At 40.0% G+C, this 17,180-nt stretch overlaps 2 protein-coding genes across 3 annotated transcripts; both read right to left on the bottom strand.

The window, feature by feature from the left end:
* Nucleotides 1-512: 512 nt before the first annotated feature.
* On the bottom strand, nucleotides 513-10,352 carry cant1b (calcium activated nucleotidase 1b). Of its 2 annotated transcripts, XM_034688822.1 has the most exons (6): nucleotides 10,035-10,050; nucleotides 9,639-9,740; nucleotides 5,146-5,742; nucleotides 4,910-5,050; nucleotides 4,373-4,576; nucleotides 513-2,069 (listed from the first exon to the last, which is right to left on the bottom strand). In XM_034688822.1, exons 3-6 carry the CDS (start codon nucleotides 5,681-5,683, stop codon nucleotides 1,699-1,701), a joined length of 1,254 nt encoding a protein of 417 aa, XP_034544713.1. In that variant the 5' UTR covers nucleotides 5,684-5,742; nucleotides 9,639-9,740; nucleotides 10,035-10,050; the 3' UTR covers nucleotides 513-1,698. The 2 variants fall into 2 exon arrangements, with proteins under 2 accessions (XP_034544713.1, XP_034544712.1); XM_034688821.1 differs by lacking the exon at nucleotides 9,639-9,740 and having other exon boundaries at nucleotides 563-2,069; nucleotides 10,035-10,352.
* A 966-nt stretch (nucleotides 10,353-11,318) lies between these two features.
* On the bottom strand, nucleotides 11,319-17,180 carry afmid (arylformamidase). Its single transcript, XM_034687015.1, has 10 exons — nucleotides 16,993-17,180; nucleotides 15,469-15,573; nucleotides 15,330-15,378; nucleotides 15,145-15,230; nucleotides 14,978-15,050; nucleotides 14,775-14,872; nucleotides 14,555-14,633; nucleotides 13,372-13,507; nucleotides 12,499-12,603; nucleotides 11,319-12,252 (listed from the first exon to the last, which is right to left on the bottom strand). The coding sequence occupies exons 1-10, from the start codon at nucleotides 17,039-17,041 to the stop codon at nucleotides 12,223-12,225; spliced, it is 810 nt and encodes a 269-aa protein (XP_034542906.1). The 5' UTR covers nucleotides 17,042-17,180; the 3' UTR covers nucleotides 11,319-12,222.

Below are 17,180 nucleotides of genomic sequence, written 5' to 3'. Positions count from 1 at the left end.
GATATCTGATTTCGAAAAGCAGAATTAAACAACGACCAAGCTGACAGAGAAACTGCTTCTTTAGCATCACTTATGATTAAAAAAGTTAAGAAGTGATTTATATGGAATTTAATAATTTTCACAGCACCTAAAAACTGAGTTCCCCCGTCAAAAAAGAAGGAAAGAGAAAAAGCGGAACGAGCGCTGTGCATTGTGGGAAACATTACGTGGGGCAGACAGGTCAGATGCACACTGAGAAATGTCTCCGAATCAGTAGACATCCGGGTAGTTTTGACTTACTGCAGATTTTGCTCTTGATCACATACTACATACTACATTTTTGGCTAAATCAGTACATACTGCTGGCGGTTTCGAAAACAGCCTAAGTTTGGTTGAGTTCAGCATTTCCAATATGGCTCCCACCGTTGATTGGCTTCAAAACAGCGCACAGGAACAGACGGGTGACGTCACGGATACTACATTCATTATTTATACAGTCTGAAGACACATGAATTAAAAAAGGACATCAAACATTCAACAAGAAGATGTTTTAATTATTTGTACTTTAGAGAGGATACAAAAGTAATATTTGAATAGTTTAATCTTCATTAAATAGCTTCTTAAACCAGAGAAACACCAGCTGACGGTGTTCAGCTTTATTAGATACTTGATGCTTGAATCGGACCTGTTCAGAGAAACTGACAACAAGTAGTGTATGAGGCAGACGTGGATATACATGAAATGAATTAACTCTCCATAAATATAAATCTGATAAACAAAGTGTCTAAACAGGTAAGGCAAAACAAAGCAATAAGTATTGTAGTTCAAGTATTTAAGGAACCCCCCCACCCCTTTCTTTAAAACAATGTTTAAACCTGTTACTATTTGTGCCCCTGAGAGTCTCACCTGCAGAGTCTGACTGCAGGGGAGGAGGTCTACATCACCTGGGAGTGTAACACAAGGCATGATTAGAAGGTAAACCAAGCCTGCTGAGCTCTCTTTCAACTTGGCGAGGTCACCGCCTCAACTTCCTCCTCAATCACAACCTGGTCTAGACCAGTTTCTCAATTTGAGTCTCTGAAGCAGCCAGCCAGCGGGTGTTCCTTATCCTTATCTCGCAGAAAAACCAACAAATGATGCAATAGATGCTGCTTTTCTGTTAATGCACACGGAAAAGAGCCTGAAGCAGAAAGCCTGAGTTAACAGAGACCATTGTATCACCAGCGTGATACCCGACATCTCCAACTGAAGCTTCAGGCTTACCCAGAGGAAGACTGGGTATGTTGAACCTACTTGGTAAACTCCCCTGAAGAACAGATATTTATTTGAAATATGTCTTTAACATAAACTCTTCTTACATATAATTAGTGTATAAATAACTCTTTCCATGTTTATAAAAAGTCTCAATCTGCAGGCACTGAAAAGATGAAGTTACATCTTTCGTCTGATGATGACTGAATAGATTTTTGGAAGCTGATAAACTGGCCGATCAAACCGGTCAAACTCAAACTGAACTGGTGACATTGTTGGTGTTTAGTGATAGTGAGGTGTTCCTCCTCCCCTGCTCCCTCTCTTCCTCTCTTCCTCCTTTCAGTTATTAGACTAAGTCATCAGGAAATGTTTAACTTTGGGTCACTGGTATTATTGCACAGTAGAATTGGAGGGGAATGTAATAATTAGCACTCCATACAACCCTGTACGAGGTGTAAATGTGCTTCTTTAAATAAACTCAAACCCTTCATACTTCACATCCCCTATCTTTGTCTCGGGCATCAGCACCCGACCATCAAGCGTAAACGCGATGATGTATGTGGCGATCTTGCCCGCGTCCTCCTCGGATTTCAGAGCCACAATAATCTGATCGTCTGTATCCGGGACGAATTTAAAGGAGGAGAAGCCGTGGGTTGGGTTGAGCGGTCCAACGTGGCCCATTGTGATGCGGCTGAAATCTGCGGGGCAGGACAGGAGGAGGTTGGTGGCACGTCGCTCGTCCGCCGTCTCATCGTAGTGCTCGTGACTGGCCCGGCGAGGGAGGAAGAACCATCGCTGGAGACGCTCGCTCCATGCTGCTGATTCATGGATAAGGTAGCCTTTGAAACAAGGAGTCAAGAGAACAGAGATGTTACTTTACTTACTCTGCCAGTCTAAGGTTATTGTCGTTAATGAAAACTAACATGTCGAAAACATTTTGGTTCACTGAAATAAAAACAAAGCTTTCTAGTAAAACTGTAACCAACAGAAACTGTACCGTGTGTTTACAAGATCAACAACAACATAGTTTTCATCTTTGAAGTGTGAAAACAGATAGATCAACTTTTTACAGCGCAGTCACTCTAATCCTGTTTCAGATAATCCCTTCTTCTCGATAATCTGGATGGATTATATCTTTGGGAGTGAGAGGGGCTGCCATTGAGCAATCTACATTGACATCAACGGAAGAGAGATTAGCGCACTATGCTGCCTGTTCATGAGCTTGTCTCAACAGAAACAGGCAGTGTGTCCATTCAGGTCAAAAGGGAGACAAACAGACGAGGATGAAGTTTTCAACATTTCCCTCGGCATGTCTTTCCTCAAAGTTTTTAAGCTTTCTCGTTTATCATCAGGAAATCCATTTGAGCTTTGAGATTAGACACGAAGGCACTAGACGCAGTCGCTGAGGGATGGGCTAACATGCTTGACAAGTTATCTAACTTTTACCTGGGTGAAAGTTAAAGCCCTCCTCTGTCTCACCAACAGAGCTCTCTGCCTGCATAGCTCCTTTAGATGCTGAACAGAGTAACATGACATACTTGAGACTAGGGATGTAAGGATACACTAAACCCACCATTCAATTCGATTCAAGATTTTTGGTTCACGATATGATTCACTCATGATTCTCCAAAGTTTTTTAAGAAAACTGGATTGAACTCAGAATTGTAATATTATTTTATTTCAATTCTCAGATATGGACACTTACAGTATATTTGTTGTCTTATATTTCTTTGTAAACAAAGTCATCCTTTTTCAATTTTAAGGTGTGTTGTAACTGAAATAAAACCACTGCACACTTTTTTTCAGCACCTGGCTAAAAAAATAAATACAAATAAAAATGACCGCACAAAAATACCTTGTTGGAAAATTTCAGAACAATTCTAAAAGAACTGGAAGGAGAACGATTCCCAAATGAAAGTATTAAATATTAAAACAAATAAGGTAAATCTCTCTAAATAAACAGAAGTGCAGCTTATGATCCTGGCTTTGAATTTTCATGTTTTCTTCAGGAATCTCAGGGAAAACCAAAATGCTGCCAGACCTCAGACTACACCTGCTGCCGCCATGTCTGTTACGCTCAACTCAGCGAGTGACAAGAGAGCAGCACAGGATGTTGAACAAGCGGAGTCAAATGCAGATAGCACCTTCTACTGTTTTGAAATAATATTGCAATACAAATTTTATTTTATTGAATCGATTTTAATCAACCCTTATTTGTACCGATTTTTTTACCGTCTTGTGATATATCCTTACATCCCTACTTGCAACATATGCAGATGTGTGTCTAACATGAGTCTGGTCCTGCTGGAGGTTTCTGCCTGATCAAGGAAGTTTGTCCTTGCCACTGTAACTTGCTAAATGCTGCGAGGTGCTCTGCTCATGGTGGATTAAGATGAGATCAGACTGAGTCCTGTCTGTAAGATGGGACTGGATCTGATCCTGTCTTGATGTTGGGTCTTGTTTAATAATTGAACATAGAGTACAGTCTAGACCTGCTCTGTTTGGAAAGCTTCTTCAAATAACATTTGTTGGGATTTGGCACTATATAAAGAAAGATTGCTTGATTGAGAGTTTAACAAGCAGGGGCAGATCCAGACTTCTTGGCTTGGGTGGCCCAACTGGGGCTTCCTTTTTATGCAGGGATGGCATATGTGTGTCAGACACCAATATATAAGATTTATTGTTGCATTTCTTTTATAACGCAGTCCATGTAGTTGATTTGAACAACTCTTACAAAGTAAATAGCCAATCACAGTTTAGTATTTTATGGTGGCCAGTTAGAGTGAAGGGGGGGCAAGGCAGTCCATCCAAACCTGGGTGTCTTAAAAAGGCTGGATTTGATCGGTCAAGACTTCAAACAGGAAAACAGCCTCATTAAAAAAAAGTTTCTTTTTTCTAAGGAAAACCATTTCAAATATGAGTAAATAAAAGTATAAGTATGGACAGTCTAATTTCACCCTGTTGTTAACATTTGAAAACTATTCTAACCTTGACAGTATTTCAATATGAGCACAAATTACAGGACTATTTTTAACTTTTCAAATTTAACTTTTCAAATGTTGTATGGACGACTCAAAAATTCTCCCACCCTATCATATCAGTTGTATTTGGAACAAAAGACAAGAACTTAATTCATCACAACCTGGTGGTTCGATTCCTGTCGCGCTCCTCAGGGCGTTGTAGTGTGGCACCCAGTTTTCATGCTCTACGTCCCCATGGTAGCCAACAACTTTCACCCACTCTGGGTGGTTGTTGACAACTTCTCCTGAGGTGGTGGTCCACTCCTTACCCAGACCGCCGACATACAGGTGCTCATCCTTCACTGCCAGCCACTCTGCCTTGAATCCTTCACACAAAAAACGGGACAGATGTTGAGGAAATGAGCGCCGGGCCACAAGAGTTACAGTCAGTAGGATAACCTGGCAGCCTGTGAGCTGAAAGACTTTTTCCTGTTTTCTTTTTCTTGCATTTATTGAATGGACAAAAGGAGATGGTATGGAAACATGAGGAAGAGAGAATAGATATGACATGCTCTAAAGGGCTGAGGGCCTGATGTGAGCCCAGGGCTAAGTTCTTACTCTTTTTAAATACAACGCATGCTTCACAAACTGAGCAGAAAATGTTGCACTGTGGAAAAAAACTAGAATATTTAAGTAGTCTGGACAGACAAACAACAAACCTTTAGAGACAGAGCCATCACCATCAGGCAGGATAACCCAGGGGACAGCCTGGCTGCCCTCAATCCTGTATACAACACCTGTACGGTCATCCACACTGTACAGATGACCGTTGAATACCACCAGCTCAGACAGCTCCATACCTGCGGTCAATGAGACATGAAAGAAGCCACATGATGAACACAAACAGAAGTTATATACAGAAAGATGACAGATCACTGTGTCAATATTTCCCCACCTCGTCCTTTCTCAGCCAGGTGACTCTCCAGAGTGACGGTGTCATCATCCCACTGCACCTGTAGTGTGTCCGCACTGTCCGACACAGTCAGGTAACCTCTCTTCATATAGCTGATCCACGTCTGATCCTTGGAGCTGCGCGAGGCGGTGTCCAGGTCAGCAACCACAGCGATGCGGTAGCGTATGCCGTGACTAGTCCTCTCTGGTGGACTCAACGGGTACGTGTCGTTGTAAGGTTTTCCCCTCTTCATGTGTCGAGGAAGACTTTGAGCAGTTCGTCTGTTAGAGTCCCTGAAGGGGTCGTCCTCCCCCTCCAGCTCCATTTGAAAACTGGGAGCCCTGTTGCTGTAGTATCCGCTTTGGGTAGTGTCTCTGTCCCCTACCGTCCTGTGCAGGTAGAGCATGAGCACTAAGGCCAGCAGGGTCGCCACAGTGATCGCACGCCATTTAGGGTGGAAGCGTGAGTCCGAGGTGGTGGCTTGTGTCATGGACGCCAAGGCCAGAGGGAGGCCTCGGACTGCTACACTGAAGGAGGTCATGGGAGAATTGTCATCATTTTCTCTTAGTGGCTTGGACTGAGGTTGATGACAACTATAGCCTGGGATTGAGCAAAGAGAGGTGCATCAGCAAAACGGAGTGATGGAAGATTTGATGAAACACAAAACTACTAGTTTATTTCAATTCAAAATGCAGCATGAATAGAAAACCCTACAGTATTATTGTACGTATTTGTATTCCAAACAGAGTGAAAGTTCACTACATTGTACTCTATAGAGAGGCCTGGAATTTGATCTATTGTAAAAGAATCCAAACACTGTTTGAACTACTTATCATTCATTTCATCCAAACATTTGCAAAGTATGAATGAAAAACAATGGAAACAAAAGCCACCGAGGATGAAAGGCTGAAGTTGGGAGAGAAGAGAAACATGTTAGAAAAAAAGAGCCTTGTTCTCATTGTTCTTTGTTCACAGCACAGCTTTGTTGTGCTGCTCATGCAGAGCCTCTAATGTGCACACTGAGTAGGCTTCCGGCATGTCCTACATCCTGAGGACGGCATGGACTTGAAACGTACCGTGCTCGGTCTTTAGGTTAATGTCAAATTATTGGATCTGGGTGGATTACTATCTCTGCTAATGGAAAGCTCTGCTCCTCTGGGGAGTCAGTGAAATGCTCAGACCTTAACGGGCGGAGGAAAAGTTACCTAGTTAAAATAAAATCTTCTGTATTTTCTCTAAACTTTGTTGAGTGATTAATGCTGAGCATGTGGAGAGGTTTGACCGAGAAGTTTATAACAAATGTTGATGAGAAGATATTTCCTATTGACGCCTGTCCTGCACAATGAGGTTTTCCTTTGTGAGTTGAGGTCATGGCAGCTCATCTAAAGCTTGAAAAATGACGATATGCTGATGCTGATAATGTGAAGAAGTAAATCGGGATCCAACATTTCCTCAGACGATCCATGCAGAGCAGGGTTACTGCAGCAAAGGAAAGTAAAATAACAAAAACTAGAATGTCAGAACTTTTTTTAAAGCTTTCACCTGATGACAGTTTTGGCGCCCCCTGTGGACAAAGTATTTAAGCTTATGTTGTGTACATGTGCAAGTACTGTTTTTAAACCAATAAATCTTATCCTGTTTGTTTTAATAGTCAAACATTTCCCTCCTAGAGAATCTTTGCAATGAAAATAATAAAACAAGACATTTCAGAGGAGTGCGGTTAAGACTTTATCCGACACAGACCCCACCGCAGCAGTGTCAGGTAGTGCTGGGCGATAATTGGATAACGATAATTATTATGATGTAATTTTTCTCAATATAAATATAACAAATGTTTGATACAAATTTGATATAAACAAACCTGTAATTACACCCTCCAACCACTGGAAATGGAGGGGGCACTAATGAGCCTTAAACGCTTGTTGCCACCAGACGTTAGACAGAAGAAGACTGCATTTGAATCTACAAACTAAAACTCCACAAAAATCTCATCTTAGCTTAAAGACCTGCTTCCTGTTAGCACCGCCAGAAATGATGGATTCAAGAAGTTTATCAGAAAACTAATCCAGATACAAACTAATAAACCGACTTCAACTTTCACTTCGGAGCTAAAATCTGCCTTTAAATTTAAACGAAATAATGATTTGATATTTATCGTGATAATTATCGATATCGACTGATATTAAATATTTTATCGTGATAATATCTTTTTCAATATCGCCCAGCTCTAGCTTCAGGTGTTATAATTACTTGGTAGAAATAATCAGTCCTCTCCCTGATGGTCTGGTTAGCCTTTGGAGATCATATGGAGTCATAAGTTTGGTTTCCAGTATGTTTCATTGCTAGCTTAAAACTCCTCACAGGAGCTTTAATTGAAAGGAAAACTGCTTTACAAAAAAGTACCCTACAAACCTGAAATAAAGAAAAACACAAAGCAAATGTTTCAGTCCCTGATGTGACAGCAGGCATCCTGACTTCTCAAATACAAAAAGTGTTGTGTTTCTTAAAAAACAAGAGTGCAAAGGTGACCCTCAACCTCTCAGTTGTGTGTATTATTGCGTAACAGTAAGAGTTAAGTAGTATTTTATCCATTCAAAGCTTTTCAGTAGTAGTGGATCTCACAGGTCTTGTTCCTGCAGTCTGGAAAGCAATTTCCTGAAAAAGGAAGCTACTGCATCAGGAACAAATGATTGCTTCAGATCAAAAGGCATGATTGTTGCACAAAGTAAGCACAATAACGAACACAGCCTCAAATTAATGAGATCATGCGTCTCTAAATAACACATTTATGGCAGAGCTAAAGCAAGTTCTCGGTGGGACTGAAGTAGCAGAGCTCTCGTGTGATGAATCAGATAAATCACCATCATTTAGTAACCTAGAACGGATGTTGCAACAACATCAACAAGATGTTTGTCTGTCTCCGAGCAGCTCCAGCCTTAATGACTACATTCTAGAGGAAACGGTGTAAACACAAAAACCAACGAGAGGGAAAACTTGCCAAGAAGCCGTTACTGAAGTGCACAACTTCACTTTAGACCTCAAACAGACTGAGAGCAGGATTTCAGCTTTCTGCCTCTATAACTTCCCATTCCCTAAAACAAAATAACACACTTATTAACACACGCACATTCAACACAAACACACCAATTTAGCAAACTGTTGTCCAACAAATAATGCCCTTATTGTCACTATTGAACACAGCCTCGCTGGAGAATCACATTATTCACCCTTCCTTCGCCTCTTCTCCTCTGAACAAGCAGCTACCATCCTGCTGGTCTCCTTCGCAGGCATTCCACAATAAACTTCACGTCCCCTTAGCCCTCAGTCCCACATGAATAACAGATCTCTATCTCAGACAGTCTCCTCCTTTTTTTTCTGCACACCGTATCAAGTCTCTAATCCTTACGTTTGGAACCAGGGAAAAAAGCAAGACCGGCTTTTGTTATTATTATAAAACTTAAGCTATTCAGGATGAACAGGTTTCAGCGTGTAAATATCACCTGTAAAAAGTACAGAATGTACAATTTTTAGCATATGTGAGATGAAGAGAGAACAAGGTCCACTTATAACCTCAGACAGTCACGGTTCCTCTTATTGACGGGGGCTTTAATTTTTAAGGGCAGTTGGATGTGGTAAGACAGAGTATAAGCCTCCATCATCCCCTGCAGTGATTACTACATAAGACTTCATTAAGTTTCAGTGTTATTTAAGGTCACAATATGGGCTGCACCAGCATCCACATGTACGGTGGCCCTGAAGTGCAAACCACAAAGGCAAATCAGAAAACAACTCGATTTGTGGTTGTGTTTCCTGATTTGTGGTTGTGATTCCTGATTTACCGTGGTATTTTCTGATTTGCCGATGTATTTTCTGATTTGCCGATGTATTTTCTGATTTGCCTATGTGTTTTCTGATTTACCGTTGTATTTTCTGATTTGCCGATGTATTTTCTGATTTGCCGATGTATTTTCTGATTTACCGTTGTGTTTCCTGATTTGTTGTTGTGTGTCCTGATTTGTCATGGTGTTTCCTGTTTTGCCTTTGTTTTTTAATTTGCCTTTGTATTTTCTGATTTGTCTTGTGATTCCTGATTTGCCGTTGTGATTTGCACTTCAGGGCCACCGTACAGATGTCTGTTTATGTGTCTCTGTTTTTTGTTTATCACATTGTCGAAGATTTCTGCTTCATAAATGTGAAATGTATCTAATTACTTAAATTCTGTCAATCCAATATTATCTGTGTAATCTTACAAATGACTAAATGTCTATTTTATATGTATTTTATTCTGAATTGAAGTCAGATTGAGCCTCATCCTGATCTAGAAAGTAAAGTAGTCATTAAAAAGCACAGCCATGGTGTAAAGCTGATCAAAGTAGTAAAAAAAGAAAGTAACATTGTTTGCAAATGATGTAGACATAGAGTTAATATATATTCAATGATGTAAAGACTATAAAATAACAGTAAAACAGCATGGTACTGCTCTGTCGGGAACTTACCTGTGAGAGCCTCCCTGCCTGTGTCAATAGAAAGCCACGAACGCACGCAGACCTGAGTCACTACGGCACCAGGCAACACCGGTACACTCTGCTCAGGTGGCACTAAAGTGAACAAGATGTTACTTTACACTTCCAAACTTTCACACACCATAGCTCAATAACATGAAGTCACTAAAGGGAATATGCCATTTGGTTTAAAGCTTGTTTGTAGAAGAGATAGCGCCACACACGTTCCATTTAAAAGTGTTACCCGGGAAGCTAACGCCAGCTAACGTTAGCTTCCTCAGCTTGCTAGCATTAAGATTTGCCAAGCTGGCGGTAGTGTCTCCTACATTAGTCAGTAGACTTGACGCTGACTCGAGTTGACAGTTTCTGCGAGGACATTTGAGAGCTTACCGGGTGCAGAGGGTCCTCAGGTCCGCTCGGTTGGTCATACTTGCTGAACTGTTCGGTTACCGTTAGCGGAGGTTAGTGGGAGATTAGCTCCTCCTGCCTGAAGACTGGATCTACAGAGCAGTGCGTTTAACTTCGGACAGTGAGCAGCAGGAACTTCAGCATTAAACATCCAAGTTTCCTTACACCAGTCGAAAAAGTGAAGCATTTCCTTATGTTAATACTATTTGTTGTTAATGAGTGTAAAGGGACACAATTAGATAAATTACTGCTTGTTAGCCATGGCCGGATTCAGCCTAAAGAGGGCCATGGGTAAATTCGCAATTGGGCCCCCCAATATTCAGACTGACAATAAATAAAAATTCCTCCTTCTGAATTTTTTTTGCAGCCAACACTTAATTTCCTGCATTCTGGTGAATATTTATGTGACAAATTGTGTGGGAAATTGGATTATGAAAAAAGGAATCACACATTACAATTTATGTATTTATTTATTACTATATTAATGACTATATTACAAAATTAACATAACATACCATAGTTAACTAAAAATGCATCTAGAGGGCACTTTTTTTTTTTTTTTACATTGAACTCCCTGAAGGGGAATCCAGAGGACAAATTTTTATGTTTTATACACTTGAGGGGCATCCAGAGGGCACCTTTTCATGCATTTTCCACTGAGACAGCCTTTTTTTTAATGTTTTATCTACTAAAGTGGAATCCAAGATGGCATTTTAGCTGTTTCATTCATGTTTAAACAAAATCCTCATATTTAAAAGTGAATTGACTAGCAATGAATCCTGGGGTATGTGAGGCCTCAAAGGATTCACTGAATGCGTCCTCCCCAGCTATGGAAAAGCAGGACAGATTTGTCGACTGCATCTGGAGGTGCCTTCGAATTGGAACAGCCTTCGACAGGCTGATGTGACGCAATCGGTCTTCAAATGCGTCCTTCAAAAGGCTGCTGTCCCTGGATTAGGACACAGCTTACAACTCTGTAAAAATTCAACCATACCAATAACTATGGCCTCCAAAATAACCTTTAAGCTTTCCTAAGTCACTGAAAAGCACAATACAGACTCCCTGACTCAACATTCACCTGGTCTTTATTTTTGTGTGTTAATCAGTGGTACTGCTTATTTTAAGAATATGCAGTAACACAAGCTAGAATGAAAGCACCCAGAGTAAAACTGCAGGATCCCCAATTAAATCATTCCAGTTGTACAATTTCAATCAATTCAATCTCAATATGATGCAAACATTCATGTTAGAAACTGACAGCACAAATTGTCAAATAAAAATATTTATTGTGACGATTCTCTTCATAATCTACAATAATCCTTATTAGCAGGCATCATGTAAACATTAATGTAAACATTTATTTAAGATGCTAGAATGAGAGCAGTCAGTAACAATGTGCATCAGCTTAATATAGTCCCATTTGTTCTCTCAAAATGTGCGTTACAATGATATTCATTGACTGTGTCAGGATCAAATAAAAAGTGCAAATATATAGTTTTCATAATCAACATTTATCAAGTGTAGCAACACGTTAAAGTTCCCTGGGTGAGATATTTTAATTGTGGAAATTACAATTAAAAGCTACATTCACTTTGTATGTTACATACACCTGTAACACTCTCTTTTCCAACTCTTTGACTTAATGTTGTGGTGCAGATTGTTGCAGAAAAAAAACAAAACATAAAATACCCACCCTTCTACCGAACATTGGAAAAATGCCAAAACAAACTATAGATTCCAAAACTGTAAGAACGCCCATGGAGAAGTATTTCCTGATGACAACATTGTGCGTTACAATGTTTCTGTGACTAAATATCATACGCATAGCCTGAAGTAAATTTGAGACAACAATCATCCTTTAAGTGACTTGGTTTTAGGCATACAATGTTTTTATCATATGATGCTGTGGCTTGAAAATTTGAAGCTTTGCTAAAACATTGACCGACAGCATTAACTAAAGTTAGCACAACTAATGAAACAGTCAACTAGACAGTCAACACAACCCATGCCACCTCAGTGTTTATGAATGTGGTCAGATATTGTACATTTACCGTCGTACAAACCTGAATGATGCATATTTTATTAGTATCAGTGCACGATGACTCTTTCTAGAGGTGTTTGTTGATACGGAGGTATGTTGATTTCAGTCGACGGATCAAAGACTGGCACCTCAGCTCTTCTCCATCATCTTCAAGAGGAGCTACAGAAAGGGACTTCATTAGAATCACAGCTCATTCAACCAATTATGTGCCTACAAGAATATCACATTAAATGGTAATTAAATACTCACTACAGTCCATAAATGTATGCTATTTATACTTTTTCTCATATTGCAATTTCAAACTCTCTTTTGTAAAAGAACAGACAAAGAAAAGACAGAAAGAAAGAATATTTTAGAGAAAAGTGTCCATATTTATCACATCCTTTCATTCAAACACACATGTACCTTTGTTAGATGATACTCTCCATCAACCAGTTGCTCAATGATACTGAAGTGGTCTGTATTTGCAACATCCTCCATGCTCACGTTAAGGCCAGTCGCCTCAACAGTCTACAACGTCAGGACAAGAAAGTAAAAGTAACGAGTAAGTCACGACCATGAAAAAACACTTTGCACCATTTGTTTATGATAAACTTTAACAAAAAAGCCAAAAGTTATTGACAGAAGCCTAAATTTAAGTTTAAGCTTTTTTTTAAAAAAAAAGTTGTATTCATTTTTTAGGGATTTTGCAGGTGTACCCTGTCCAATATTCTGTCAGTTCAAATTCATACAGCCATATCATTGTAATGATGACAATGCACAAGTGAACAAAATGACAACATAAACCTACAAATGATCAGTTTTTATAACCCTCCCTACCCCCACATGGGTCTTGGATCTGAAATATACCTGCACAACAGATATTTACAGTAACTCAGGGAAATATAGAGGCAACTTCATAAATAAATTAGATTAATGCATACATAAATAAATACATAAATACATAAATACATAAATACCATGGTATAGTGTAGAAGGTTAATTCATCATATAGTTCTGGCAAGGTTTAATCTTAAAGGTATACTGATGAGTTCTATTTTCTTTAAATCACTTTCCTCATGATTACCCATTTAGTTAAAACTTGAAACAATGACACATGAACACATTTAACATTCCTGTGCTAGATTCAAGCGAGTGATCTGGTCAACATGTGTTAGCAGTAACACAAAAAAATCAAAGCAATGGACCAACAAAGGAGTTTAAAAGGAGAAAATCTGCACCGAGCATGAGGAGTGAAGTGCCATTGTAAAAAGTAGTCATGCTCTCAACCATACTGACTTTGAAGTAATCTTCAGACTGCTTGCGGAACTCCGGCGAGTCGTTCTCAGCGACGGCCACAACTATGTTGCAGCTCGAAGAGGAGAGTTTGAGCTGAGGAACCAGCTTACTGGGGCTGTTCCTCACCGCCACCTCTCTGCAGACAGGAGACAACCACAAGGGTCAAATAAGGATGAGCACAACAGAGCTAAGGACAATGACACACACAGATACAGAGACACAGATGCAGACACTAACAATGAGCTTTATAAACTGTATGCCCAGCTCCTCCTCTAGGAAGACGATCACAACACTACTAAACACAATTGCTCCAGAACATACTCCTCAATTAATTTACAGGGTTCCTCAACCTTATGGAGCACATGATCCTGTTCTTAAATCAGAAAATCCTTCTAATGAAGCAGTAAGAAAAAAAACAATCAGTAGGCAAGATATATTGTTTTTTAATTCCACCAATTCTTCCTTTTCAAATCCTGGTACCTACATTTCCCATAATGCAAGTCAACCTGAAAGAATTCTGTCTGAGATCAGAGTGTGTCATGCTACAGAAGTTAATGTACTGTAGCATGAAGATAATACCCTGAAGCAGAGATGAGCAGTGAGCTACAGAGCTGGAGGTCTTTATTCCTGACAGGCGCTGACTCAACCCATCTTTAAAAAACGTAAATTATTAAAAATAACTTAAAAAAGTAAAATTAGTGGATTTCTCTTACAAAAGAGGAAATAGACTTCTTTAGTCAGAAGACCTTTTTTGGACAGATATGAATCTATTAAAATGTTTTTATCACAGGGGAACAAGGAGGACATAAACTGCAGCATTAGTCTAATGCGACTGCACTTATCTTACTTAAAACAGCTCAAGTTGAAGATTGAGAAACAATCAGTTCATGATGTGGCTCCCTCTTGTTTGGTAATGCTCCATCATATTGTAATCATTACCTTGTATAAGTTTGTTTGCACTTCTGTTGTTCTGAGTAAAGTCTGTCATAAGTCTAATGTTGTGTTTTAGGAATGTTTTCTGCATTTCATTTTGAGTTTAGTGGTTTTCAGCCCCCTCTGTTTATGTGCATAACAAGTAAGCTTTCTGGCTGTCAATGTGCAAGCTGCATGGTTATCTTTATACGTGTACACATAAAATAAATCAATGACTAAAGTTCAGTTAATAACATAAAAAGGAACATACTCTGTCATCTTTAATGGCTCGTTGACGTAGGTGGACAGGATGGGCAGGAGGTCATAGATGCCACTGACCAGGAAGGCGCCTGAGAGACAAATAGAAGATATTAAACTCAGTCAGATATGCATCTTTGTCTCAGCTCATGTGCAACTTTACTACTTCTGTCATGATGAAGCCAAGCTCTGCTAGCTCGGCTATCACTTGTGCTTTTTCATTTGACCCTTACCTTTGATCTGAGGAGTGATGCTGTACTCTGACCAGTTGGTGGAGAGGACCATGGCAGCTAGGTGAGCTCCAGCAGAGTGCCCACACAGGTACAGACCACTGATGAGGAATCAGGACGTTTGTTCAAAACACAAAGTGGATTTGTAACGAGCGAAAGGATGAACTCAGGCAAAGTGAATGAGGTCCGAAAACACATAACGGTACCTGATGTGAGAGTACTGCTGAACAACAGACACAACACTCTTACGGACCTGAGACACCATGAGGTCCATGTTACCTGGAGAAAAAAGATGGGCACATGCAGAGGTCATCTTCATAAAATTCATATTTTCCCCCCAAAACTGCAACACTTTTAAAATTTTAAACTGTACCTTTAGGGGCAATGTCATAACCAACTGCAACCACCACTACTCCTTTACCCACGAGCGGCACAGCCATGAATCCTGACTCTTCCTTACTGAAGCAGCAGAAAGCATCAACATTTTAAAACATGAAAAATATGAATAATGCAATACAGTAGAGTGTATGAATTAAAGAAGAGAGTATGATCACGTACCTGAGAAACTGCCAGTAACCTCCGTGGATGTAAATAACAAGGGGGACATCTGAAAAAGAGGGAATCAGACCTGTTAATCCATGTGTTTTCTAAGCTTGTATATAAGCAGACAATGGGCTGAGGGTTAACATGTATATACCCAGAGAGTTGGTGCTTGGTATGTAGACATCCAGTTTCTCCCCATCTCCCTCTCCGTACGGAACATTGAGCAAAGTCTGGGCCAGACCGCGGGCCTGTTCTGTACCTGGTCACACACAAAGGTAATATATGTTATCATATAAACAATAACACAGTATAATTGTTACTTAGTTTTGCAGTTTATACCAGTGGCTTTTCCCTGTATTATTTCTGGGTGTATAAGCTCACTGTGAGCAGCGTTAGCTCTAAGCATGATTGTGATTTGGTTTCTTGTTTCACAAGGTGTTAAAATAGCCGCTTCAGAGTCAGGGGCAGTTGTTGCCTCTTCTGGTCTGAGGCTCACACCAAACCAGGCATTGCTACTCTATTGTTTCATTCATATGAAGTGTTTCATGGGGCCCCGTACACGCCTATGCCCCATCTTTAACCCCCCTCTCTTCCTGTTATCTCCCTGCTGTCGGCTCCCAAATAAAGACATCAAATAAAAAAGGGTGGGGGGAAATATTACAGAGACGCTTCAGTGCCAATTATCTGTGTTACAACTCTGTACGTTTGGCATGCAAATAAGTGTCCGATTGTGGAGACAAGTGCATTGTGTTGCATCACGAATAGTTACTCTACATGAATAAGGGACTTCAGTGGTGGCAAGTTAAGATGTGGGTTTGGTTTGAATATGAAACCAGTCCTTTTTGAAATATGTACAAAAAGGACTGGTGTGTTTTTTTATTGACAATAAATTTAAGAAGGGAGCCAAAATACAATTCCAGAGTTAATAAAACAGAAATTACTTAACCTGAGACCTAAAAGCAAATACAGTTTCACAGGAAGTTGCTACCATCAACAACCTCTCCCCAAACAATCCCTGAGACATCTTTTAGAGAATAGTGCTAATCCATTAATGAGCATACTCAATATTTAACATTATCACAGAAAACCTGGTTTAATTAAACAAGAAAGACTTTGCTAACTGAGGGCTCCACCCTGTGTCTGAATGGCACAGGTGGCCTCACACAACCTGTTTACTATACTGGCTACAGGAATCGTAAGGCTGTGGCAGGTGAACATAGGCCCATGTAGGGAACCTGCTCATATATTGCTTTATGATGACTATTTAATTTTGTGCTGATATAAACGGGCGTTTTTCAGCTACTTTTCATGGTAGGATTATCCCTAGACACCCTAAGGACTCATTTCTTCTGGAAATTTCTACAAGCTTAATCCAAAATTGTTATTATTATAGCACCCACAGCCTTAAGCTTAGACTGATTCAGTTTGCAGCAGGGTTAATGTAACATGTTTTCATAGCCTTTAGTTTATCTGTCATGCAAAATATAAATGTATAAATTGTTTAAAAAATAAATGTAATCTGTTGTTCCTCGAGTAAAATTTGTTCACATTGAAGCAGACTTTCAAAGGGATACAATATTCGGCATTACACCTGTGTCCGGCCCTCCTGCTCGCCCTAACAGGATTTCTGTGTATTGTCGCATATTAGTTTATATTTAAAGCTTCCAAACAGACTGACCTTCCTTCAAAGCCTTCACATGAGCCTTGATCACGTCGTCTGCAGACATCCTGTGCGACCACCGGCTGGGTGAATACTGCCTCTCAAGCTCCTGTCACACGAGGAGACCACAGTCAGCTGGGCGGCCATGAATCACCGACAACACGGCACCATGAGCCGGTGGAGACGATTTTTACCCGGTTAACAGC

Source organism: Notolabrus celidotus, chromosome 7 (genome assembly GCF_009762535.1).
Source record: "Notolabrus celidotus isolate fNotCel1 chromosome 7, fNotCel1.pri, whole genome shotgun sequence".
Lineage (NCBI taxonomy): Eukaryota > Metazoa > Chordata > Actinopteri > Labriformes > Labridae > Notolabrus > Notolabrus celidotus.
This window is presented reverse-complemented; position numbering and strand designations above follow the sequence as displayed.